At 47.8% G+C, this 11,799-nt stretch overlaps 1 protein-coding gene across 1 annotated transcript; it reads right to left on the reverse strand.

Moving 5' to 3' along the window:
* Window positions 1-387: 387 nt before the first annotated feature.
* On the reverse strand, window positions 388-11,563 carry LOC132446778 (C-Jun-amino-terminal kinase-interacting protein 4-like). Its single transcript, XM_060037233.1, has 3 exons — window positions 10,943-11,563; window positions 876-1,067; window positions 388-393 (listed from the first exon to the last, which is right to left on the reverse strand). The coding sequence occupies exons 1-3, from the start codon at window positions 11,240-11,242 to the stop codon at window positions 388-390; spliced, it is 498 nt and encodes a 165-aa protein (XP_059893216.1). The 5' UTR covers window positions 11,243-11,563.
* Window positions 11,564-11,799: the final 236 nt, after the last annotated feature.

Consider the following 11,799-nt stretch of genomic DNA (forward strand, 5'->3'; position numbering starts at 1 on the left):
GTTATCTCTCAACATGTTGGTCTAGACTGACTCCTCTTTCCTCCCACTGGGGTCTTTCTCAGGTATCTCTGACGTCTGTCCCGCCCTCCCAGCAGGACCGTAGCGCGTTCCGCTCCAAGTGTGGCGGGGAGGAGATGGGAACCTGGGCTGGTGTGATGTCCAGGAGTCAACGGCTGCTAAGAGGCCGTTAAACCACATCAGCCTCGGAGGGAGAGGGAGGCAGAGGCACTGATACGGCCTGAGTCGTGAGGCCTGCCAACACTGGCAGTACTGCTCAGCCGGTCTTGCTGGTTTGGGAGAGTGTTGAGAGCACTGGCTCTCTTCTGCCAGAGTGTTGGTCTGGAGACACCCCACACACTCTATCACTATATTAACCTCGACTTCTCTCTATTGCTAAGAGCCCCGCAACAACACTCACACATCGATGCAAGAGGCGTTTCAAAACGAGAGCACCGGCACCCAGCAGACCACTTGCAGTCCGCATGAACCCATCACAACGCTCAACCAGCAGAATGAACACGGACCGCTTGCGTGGCACCACACATTCAGAGGATAGCTGCCACAGTGGTGCAGGTCTCAGGCCTTAAAGGGCTCCATGTGTTTGTGTGAAGTTGAAGTTAGTTGGTTTTATGCTGCAGTATTTGCCAGGTCTCTCTTAAAAAAGAGATGTTGATCTCAATGGGACTTTGACCAGGTTAAACAACGGTTTAATACCAAAAAATTACTGCATTCACTATTAGCCTTTGCTTGCCAACATGTTGACCTTAACAACATGTTAACTTTGGAACACAATAACAGGCTGAACGATTGGAAACATATGAGTGAGTGAGTGAGTGAGTGAGTGAGTGAGTGTGTGAGTGGATGAGTGTGAAGGCTGAGTCGGGGGGGGTGTGAGTGGATGAGTGTGAAGGCTGAGTCGGGGGGGGGGGGGGGGGGGGGGACTTACTCTGGTCTGCGTAGTTCCTGGCCTTCAGCTCCATCTGACGCGTCTGAGACTCCAGCAACACCAGACGACTCTGCAGCTCCTTCTTCTCTCCATCCTGGGAGTCCTCCAGGACAATGTACCTCTGGAGAAAAGGGAGAGAGAGCAGGCGTTAAACCCAGAGTCCTCCAGGACAATGTACCTCTGGAGAGGAGGAGAGAGAGAGCAGGCGTTAAACCCTCTGTCTGAGGCCTCCAGGACAGTCTACCTTTGGAGAGGGAGAGATCATTCTACCCACCGTCTTTCGTGCGCAACATGAACTCAACGGGGTGATTCCTAGCGTGACGAGAGGGGAGAATGCGACACACCTGTGCGGAACCCAAATAGGTCACTTCCTCTTTCTATCATCAGTCCAACCTCTCTGACCCTGGGCTCTCCTCGGTGTGAACCGTTAACAGACGTACTGAGGCGGGTACGTGAGGCCGAGACGGTGACGGATAGAGATGTTGTACCGTTCAGCAGGGCATAATGAACAAGGTTGTGTGAGATCAGACTGACACCGAAAGGTCTACCTCTATTGTGGGTGTCATTCAATACCACGTCGCAGTCAACAGGTGGCCAGCGCGCGCGTCTTGGTGAGTGTGTGTGTGTGTACGTGTGTGTCCCTCATGTTGGAAAATAGTCAGTGTGGAAACTGAGTTAGACAATGACTTCATTAGCAAGTCTCAAAAATTGACACACACACACACACACACACACACACACACACACACACACACACACACACACACACACACACACACACACACACACACACACACACACACACACACACACACACACACACACACACACACACACACACACACACACACACACGTCCAGCCTGAAGTTAAATAAGGGCAGCCAACAGTAACCTCACCCCCGACCATGGAAGGCCAGTTTACGGTAATGACTATCCGAGTGGTAGACAGTGAGTCTATCTCATTCTCTCAGTGTGGGTCCCATGTGTTCTCGGGGGTTTCACAAAGAACAATTGTATTCAGACATGTGGTACAGTCCAGTGATCGCTGAGGGAAATGGTTTGTTCCAGGCTGCTCCCCTCTGCAGCAGCTGTCATAACGCTATATGCACTGCACTCTCCGTCATCTTACTTATGCATGGTTTGCATGTGTGTGACAGTGCGGTGCGTGTCATATAATCCACAATATTATTTTATCAGTCAGGTATTATAGTCCTTGTACCAACACGTGTACGCGCGCGCGCGTGCGTGCGTGCGTGCGTGCGTGTGTGTGTGCGTGCGTGCGTGCATGCGAGTGTTTCCGCACGCGTCTATGTGCGTGCGTGTGCGACCGCACGGGTGTGTGCGTGTGCGTGTCTGCCCGTGTCAGTCAGCCAGGGAAGCGTCCGGTCAGCCCACCTCCCCCCTGACCTGCAGCGCTCTTCATTCAGCAGTGAAGTGTGTTGTTGCAGCTTCTAGTGTCGACACTTCAGCACAAATAACAGACAAAAACACATCGCGTCCCTCCCTGAGGGTTGGGTTGAATAAAACATTAAACATGTTGAGTGGCAAAAGACATGCTTATGTAATAATAACTTAAGTGAGGGCCAGTAAAGATTGTCTTGGGGCCAGTAAGTTTCGGACCCACTCTCCCAGTAGAAAAGCATTTTATGGTTGGTTGAACCCGGTGCTATAAAGAGCAGCAGACCCCCAGGCCCGATATGAAAAGAAGAAAGATATTCATCCAGAACAACAACAAACCAGCTCACATGGCCAGCCTCAGTACCACGGGAGGAAGCTGCTTCAGTAGCCCCAGCAGAGACGCATTGTTTTCAGGAGTTGGGGTAAAGAAGGTCAAGCTTTGCAGTTCTTGACGCTTTGCAGTTCTTGACGCCTTGCTCGAGGGCTCTTCGGCAGGCGGCCGGCGCTGCAGAAAGGTTTCCTTCACGGAGGCGCCGCGTGTTCCTCCTCCGGGTCAGAAGGTGTTGGATCAACGCCGGAGGGCCCAGGACTGATCGTCAGCGCCGCCCGTCTCATGCGATGGCGTTTGAGGGCACGTCCTCGCAACAAACGTTTTTTTTCCCGGCGCAATATGTACGATGCATTATTGGCTACTTACTGGAGAAGTACTTTCCAACATACATTTAATTTAATGAAACTAATGACATTATGTTGTGGGCCTCTCCTTAGGACCTGCTGGTCAGTACTACTATGTACTGTATACTTATTGTATTTTTTACGTCCTGGCACTTAATGTTACGCACTCATGTACGTTGTACGTCCTTACACTTGAAAATAGTACTTAGCATCGTATCCTAAAAATCTTTTTTGTGTATGGAGAAAGGGTTAACCTAACGATTGGCAGTTGGTTATGAACATCGTTACCGCGACATATTGTTGTTGTACTTTCTTCTGATAAATGTACCTATTGAAAGTCGCTTTGGATAAAAGCGTCTGCTAAATGCTCTGATGTAAATGTACTCTATCCTTCTCCACACCCTAGGAACTCTGATCACAGGAGGGAACTGCAATTGGGGAACTGTTTGTGTGTCGCACCATACACTGTAAAAATAATGGTTTGCGTTCAACCGTTACAAAGATGTAGATTTCACGTTGTGGACGACCATTGGTTGAGATTCTTTGCAAACGGCAGCAGAAAACGATATTGTATTAGTATTCAGCTCAAAGGACGGGAATTAAATGGCCGCCCCCACAGTAACCAAAACGTATTCAATTAAATCCTTCATAACTCTTAAATGAAATTAAACTGTCAGTGGGTCCTCACAAAACCAATGGAGATTAACTAGCCACTAAGTTTCTAACCAAACAAAGAAATAAATTACATTATGAGAAATATATCAAAATCATTGACCTAGAATGGGGGCTGAATTTTTTGCCATCCAACCAAGGCACACTGCACTCCCCAGTAAACAGCTGTTTTATTGACCCCGAGACAGACAGCCGATGGCACTACATTTATCAGGCTTAATCTAACTATTGTAGAGTGATATAACGATCTGATATCGGGACCACTGGAGGCAGTAATTCTATTGCCGTCTACAAGAACCTACCTATCCTGAGCTACACCTGTAGCTAGTGCCATTTGCCCGTGTTGACCATAAACATGTCGAGAGTCATCTCAGTATACCAGAGTAACGTCTGTTCATCTGAGTATACCCAATATACCACAGAGTAACGTCTGTTCATCTGAGTGTACCCAATATACTACAGAGTAACGTCTGTTCATCTGAGTATACCCAATATACCACAGAGTAACGTCTGTTCATCTGAGTGTACCCAATATACCACAGAGTAACGTCTGTTCATCTGAGTGTACCCAATATACTACAGAGTAACGTCTGTTCATCTGAGTATACCCAATATACTACAGAGTAACGTCTGTTCATCTGAGTATACCCAATATACCACAGAGTAACGTCTGTTCATCTGAGTGTACCCAATATACCACAGAGTAACGTCTGTTCATCTGAGTATACCCAATATACCACAGAGCAACGTCTGTTCATCTGAGTGTACCCTGTATACCACAGTAACGCAGAGACGCTAAATGTGATCCACACAACGACAGCACGGCCGTCCGACGACCACAAACAGGACGAATAAACGGCGGTTTCTGCCCTCCATGGGGTTAAGACATGGGGGGCCGGAAATCAGCAGCCGGTGGGCCTACAGCCCAGGGATGGCAGGCCAGCTGTGAGCTCAGGTGACCGACCCCCCCCCATGCCCTCCTTCAGGTTCTCACAGAGACACAAGGGCTCCATTCTTTCGGCAGACATCACACAGGACTCGTGGTGCTGATCATCACACCGAACACTTCTAGGGGCTGCAGTGTGTGAGGTGCTCTGTGGCCTGGAGACAGGCAGAGTAGAACGCCTTTTAACTGTTGCACATCAACCAGAGAACGGTTACGTCTACCTACACCTACACCCCTGGAACATCTACACCTAAACCTACAACATAAATCTACAACATCTACACCTGAACCTACAACATCTCCACCTAAACCTACAACATCTACAGCTAAACCTACAACCATACAACAACTCCACCTAAACCTACAACATGTACGCCTGAACCTACAACATCTCCACCTAAACCTACAACATTAACACCTAAACCTACAACTTTTACACTAAACCTACAATCCTACAACAACTCCACCTAAACCTACAAACCAACAACATCTACCCCTAAACCTATAACATCTACACACCTAGACCTACAACATCTACACCTAAACCTACAACATTTACACCTAAACCTACAATCCTAGAACAACTCCACCTGAACCTACGAACCTACAACATCTACACCTAAACCAATTACATCTACACCTAAACCTATGACATCTACACACCTAGACCTACAACATCTACACCTAAACGTACAATCCTAGAATATCTACACCCTATCTTAGTTAGGCGCTGAGAGCGTTCCTCCAGAGAACCTGAGGTGCTCAGGGCAGCAGATCAGGCGCTCAGCAGCACTAAAAGTCTGGGGGCAAACGTCTGAGATCGGAGGCATTAGGGAGGGAGGATGAGAGGAGGCTGCAGAATAGGTCAAAGGTCGTCAGCATTTTAAGATATTCATCAGATTAGAAATAACTACACAGGACTTCTGCTTGTTTGACTTTGTTTACGGGATGGATTCAAATATCAGAGCTCTGCACTCTGTGCTTTGTGAAATATCACACACACACACACACACACACACACACACACACGTCACTGTGTTGAGGTTGTTAATCAAAACAAATGAATCCATCAATGTAGGGATGGCATGTGGACGGGTGTGTGTGTGTTTTTCTCATGCAAGTCGACTAAGAGCATTAGCATTGCGACAGACAGAAGTCTGTGTAGGTTTGTTAACAGAATTAAGAGACCCTCCACATTAGTGTCAGAGGCCTTCAACTAGCAACACTCACATGTCATAAGGTCAGTCTTTACATCAACTGGATTAAAGGAAACACACAGTCTGACCATAGAAGAAGAGAAAGGCTTTCCAAACACGCATAGCTTCAATCTAAATGGCTCGTCTTCAAAACACGTTTTCGATTTCAGTTTATGAAGAGTGGACTAGTTTAACACACACACACACACACACACACACACACACACACACACACACACACACACACACACACACACACACACACACACACACACACACACACACACACACACACACACACACAGTGCTTTATCACATGACGTGGGACACGCATATGATAGCGATCCAGAGAACTAGTGTTTTTTGACTGGTAAATAACGCTCCCATTGTCCCCCCCCCCCCACCCAACACACACACTCACACACTCTCTCTCTCTCTCTCTCTCTCTCTCTTTCCCTCCCTCTCTATTGGCACTTCATTGAGTGTGAGAGAGACTCTGAGTGTTCCGTGGTTTTTAGCGCTGTTGGGAATCCTAGGAGCCAGAGATCAGAAGGCCACTGGAGCCAAATCTGGGGAATTATTGGACCCAAGCTGTAGTGGGGCCTGTGTGTGTGTGTGTGTGTGTGCGCATGCGCACTTATGTGTATGTAATAACTGATTCCAAGAAAATCTTGATTAAGGCAATAATCCATGAATTACACACAATAATCTCTTCAATGGCTCGGAGCGAAAGCCGGAGAGACGAGTTAACCATACGGTTAACGGTTTTATACTGCTGGTCACGGCTCCAATAGTAGATATTCTCTTAAATTGTTATAAATCATGAAGCATCTGGTTTTAATAATATCCTACTTTGACAAATTTGGAAAGACTTTGTGATCATGTGAATGATCGTAGAAAGTCTCAAACTGTAACAACAGATAACCCACTACTACTACTACTGAAGTTTTTCCTGCACGCATGCTGGTCAATTATCCCTCATTTGTGACGGTTCCATTACTAATGTCCTTTTGGGTGTGCGGTCAACGCCTCGAAGCAACATTCACATCATGTTAAGTTCTAACAAATGAACCTGATAGTAAAAAAAAACCAAAGGAAACCTGGAGTTTTGTGCTCTGCTTCACGTGCCTGAACTGGAACTTCTCATTTAAGTTTAGAGCATTTATCAGACGCTTTTATCCAAAGTGACTTACAATAAGTACATTTGTGGGAAGAAGGAGAAATAAAAATATATCGCTGTCGGTACAGTAGAGATGTTCAGAACCAAATCTGAGCGCTTACAATCGCTAGGTTAACCCATTCGCCGTAAACAACTAAGATAGCTAAGACAAGAAGCTATAGGATGCTAGGTACTATTTTTAAGTGCCAGGACGTACAACATACAATAAGTGCTAAGAGGGCTGTGAGGGGAATAGGGGGGGTGGTCAACAGGGTCTCGGCGAAGCCAAGGCCGATCCCGTCAGCTGTAGACCCCCAGATAACCTCTGATCTCACCCCGGGGTCTGACGTCATGCCCCTGGACTATCCCGGCCCGGGACATTGTTGTGAGGGAAGGGCTTCATCCCACAAAGAGGGATTCCTCCAGGGGGAGAAGGCTAATTTGTCCAGAGGACTTCCTGCCTGGCCCTCTCCCTCTCCCTCTCCCTCTCCCTCTCCCTCTCCCTCTCCCGTCGGTTCGGCCAGACGGAGAGTGAACGAGACGTTTCTTTCAGGAGTCACTGATCGATTCATCGTCTGTCATCGTGACATGAAACAGCGGCTTCTGGGTTGAAAAAGCAATTGTCCAATGAGTGCTGCAGGGGGACTAATTAGCCAATCAAGTCACGGGCGGGAGTAATGATTAGCCAATCAAGTCACGGGCGGGCCTAACACTGTTCTCAAGCTGTTTTCGAGGTGTGTGTTGTTACCAACTAGGGTAGTAGCAACAATGGCGACGGCTACAGACAAGATGGACGCTGCTATGGAGGCTGTTCTAAATCTTTTAAAAGTACAGATTAAATCTGGGAAAGAATAAATCATAGTTTGTTGTTATTTCGCTCTGCTCTACTGTTATGACCCCGGGCCAAACCCCGGGCTCTACTGTTATGACCCCGGGCCTCATGACTCATACAGACATTATGAGTCATGAGTCAAACCGCCCAACCAAACAGGAGCCACCACAGCTCAGACCATCCTGTAATATGCGCCTGGTCTATAGTCCACCAGGCTGAGCCCAGATCACCGCTGAGATGATTCAACAGGCGTGGAAGAAGCGTCCCACATGAGGACGGGCCCGCCCTGTTCAGGGAGGGGGGGAGGGGGAGTGGGCAGGGAGGGGGGGGAGGGGGAGTGGGCAGGGAGGGGGGGGGAGGGGGCAGGGAGGGACATGATCATACATTCACATGACTAACCAGTGTGGGACAGTATGGTGAGTGAACTGTCATGCATTCCTCTAGATAGAGCCAGTGTGTGTGTGTGTGTGTGTGTGTGTGTGTGTGTGTGTGTGTGTGTGTGTGTGTGTGTGTGTGTGTGTGTGTGTGTGTGTGTGTGTGTGTGTGTGTGTGTGTGTGTGTGTGTGTGTGTGTGTATTTTTATATCGGACCACTGGAGGCAGTAATTCTATTGCCGTCTACAAGAACCTACCTATCCTGAGCTACACCTGTAGCTAGTGCCATTTGCCCGTGTTGACCATAAACATGTCGAGAGTCATCTCAGTATACCAGAGTAACGTCTGTTCATCTGAGTATACCCAATATACCACAGAGTAACGTCTGTGGTATAAATGAAAAAGTATTTTTCATTTATTTTTAACTAAATACATTTAGTTTCACTTTCTGTGCAGTTGCTTTGTAAAAACAATACAACCTTATTGTTGTACTATTATATTATATATTACAATGTCAAATTATGGATGACAATTAAAGGCTGACTGAATACAAACACTATGATTCCAAAAGATTTACAAGCAGCGTTTAGGCTCGATCAGCGAGGCTCACTGTTCAGCCAAAGAATTGTAGCTGAATGGAACTCACTCCCTGACAATGTGATCATGAGTGATAGTATGAACTGTTTTAACTCAAGACGACCGCTTCTGGTGTAACCAGCAGTATAAGATACTGTTATTTTATCATTACAATTACAATTAGGGCATTTAGCAGACGCTTCTATCCAAAGCGACTTACATCTGTTAATACACACATTGACACACCGACGGCAGAGTCAACCATGCAAGGCGACAGCCGGCTCGTCAGGAGCAGTTAGGGTTAAGTGTCTTGCTCAGGGACACATCAACACTCAGCTAGGAGGAGCTGGGGATCGGACTAGCAAGTATTAAGTTATTTTATACAGTTAAGACCGGAAACAACAGTCATCGTGACTCCATATTCCGTATATACGGTATCAAGGTATAAAACAATCAACGGTCTAAATTGTTTTCGTCTGTAAATCCCCACCCTGGAAACGTTCCAGAAGTTGGCAAAGATGTGAAAGCATCAGTCGACCATATGCATCCCTCACCCCGCCCAGTGTGAATTATTAACCTGACACCCTGTGGCCCATTCCGCGTTCCATTCAGCATGTGGCGTCGGGAGGGGTTAACGCCATCCCCACCCGGGGCTGAAGACCTGAGGTGGCTCTACAACCATCCCCCTGTGTCTCCACCTGAAGGAGATTTCCCAGCGGCCGCAGCCACAGAGAATCCTCCCATGTCCAGAGCAGGGGCAAGGTTGTTATCGGTGGTAATGCCGTCAGCGTCTGCCCTGGCCTGCTAAAACCAACGGCTGCTTGGCTGGGACCTTTCTGGTCGGCAGGAACACAAACACTTCGCTGTTGACATTACTCGTATGGTGGATCAGAGAGACGTTTTGAGAGAGTGACTGATGCTTGTTTTTGTGATGCAGCAAGATGTGTTAAGGATGAGGTTATTGCTAAAAAGGAGTGTGTGAATAAGCGTTCACTGCCCGCCATGTTTGACTCAGAATAGTCTTTGAGGAGACAGGAGCTGTCTTGCATTAAGCATCGTTTGTAGCCTTCGTACGTTTGGTCATACGTTTGCATATTAACTTTTGAATGCCTGAATGCGTCATGGTGGTGATATTGAATTTAATGAAACTGTCACATTTCAGAGGTGAATCGGCATTCCTTTCCAATTGTTGAACTCTATGCTTTTGAATAAATGTAACATTTTTTTTGTACTTCAAAAGAAAACAACAGTTTTGAGACCAGCGATTGGTCGGATTTGAAACCCATCTCTGGTCCGGGAACCAGTGGGACCAATGACGCCACAGTGGACACTCTGACCAGTGACACCACATTGGACAACTCTCTGACCAGTGACACCAGTGACACCACAGTGGACGCTCTACTCTGACCAGTGACACCCCAGTGGACGTTCATAAGTAACTAACTTATCCTGCTGATTCCAGTCGGGGTGTTTGACTGGTGTGTGAACAGGTTATACAAACTGTGCCCAAGAACGCAAAGTTAAGCAAAGCTGGAACTCAATAGTCACTATAGTAGAAAACTAAACTAACAACTGTATATTAACTGCGTAGACATCATATTAATACAAGTAAAGATTACGCCTATTATTATTAATATGCTTATAATATGGACTAAAAGAAAACTTCCAAATTCATCTTTTCCATGAGCATCACAAAATAGTTATACCATGAGCATTAAAAGATTGACCTATTTGGCATTAGTTTAGATCAACTGTGGGAACGGACAAGGCTGCAGAATCAATGCAAAAACAGGAGATGCATTTCGACGTGCAGGTGTTCATTGTGAATACGCAAAAAGTTTAGTTTGAATTTCAAAGGAGTCGGGCACCCCATTGCAGATGTCCATCAGACTGTAGTGCACAGATGCTGCACTCAGCAACCAGTGCAACAGTAGAGACACCCCGCTGATTTTCATGCATTCTCACACTAACCAAACCCCACAGTAACACAGGGAATAGATTGTTACAAAACTATGCAAAGACCCAAAGAACCCGTTCGTGCACCCACTCAGTACAGAGCTGGAGCAGCAGTACCAGACGGTCAATGGCCTGCAGAAGGGACTCATGTTCCGTGTCCAGCGACTCCTAACGACCGACACACACAACACGGGGTCCGTGTCGACCTTACCTCTTCGGTGTGCTTCCGAAGGGCTTTCTCTCGCTCGTACTGTGTCACCAGCTGCTCGTTGTCCTCCTTCAGAAGCTCCAGCTCGACTTCGTGATCCTGGTTGATGGAGAACACCGAGTCCAAGTTCTCCAACACGGCCACCACAAGCGGCATGAGCTGCTTCACCACGTCCTCGTCGTAGCGGCCGATCAGCCGCTCGAACTCCTGGTAGATGGAGCTGGCCAGACCCGAAACGCGCTCGGACATCATGTCCGAGGCGCCCGAGTCGTCCTGGTACAGCACCACGTCGTCCAGCTCCATTTCCTTCCCCTTCGCTTCAGTCCGTTCGGACCCAGCTAACGGGTTAGCCGAAGCTCTTCGGCTTCACCCCCCTCCTCTGAGCTACTTTAGGGACAACTCAGTGATCTCCCTGGGATATAAGTTCAGCAACATGTGTTGAGAAAGCCGCGCTACGTTTCAGGACCGCTCGTATAGCGGTGCGCACAGGGGACGGCGGTGAGGGGGCCGCCTGGGGAGGCTGGTCTGGGCGCGCTAGCGGAACTGGAAAGTCTTAAGTTGGCTCCTCTTCTCCCTGTTGCTGCGACTCCGCCGGAGCTCCTGTTGATGGGCTGGCCTCTGACGTCACGGCGGACCTCCTGTCGATGGGCTGGCCTCTGACGTCAGTGGCCCTCCTTCCAGTCCAGCACTGCGCCTGGGAGGGACGGACTCGACGGACTGAACTTGGTGATCGGTTCAGTACGCCATGGGACGACCCACACCAAATCCCGGTTTTGGATTATTGTAACTTTGAATAACACACGTGATACGGGAAAAAAAAGTATTATATTTCATAATTTGGTTTTACAAGTTTTTGTAAA

Source organism: Gadus macrocephalus, chromosome 18 (assembly GCF_031168955.1).
Source record: "Gadus macrocephalus chromosome 18, ASM3116895v1".
NCBI lineage: Eukaryota > Metazoa > Chordata > Actinopteri > Gadiformes > Gadidae > Gadus > Gadus macrocephalus.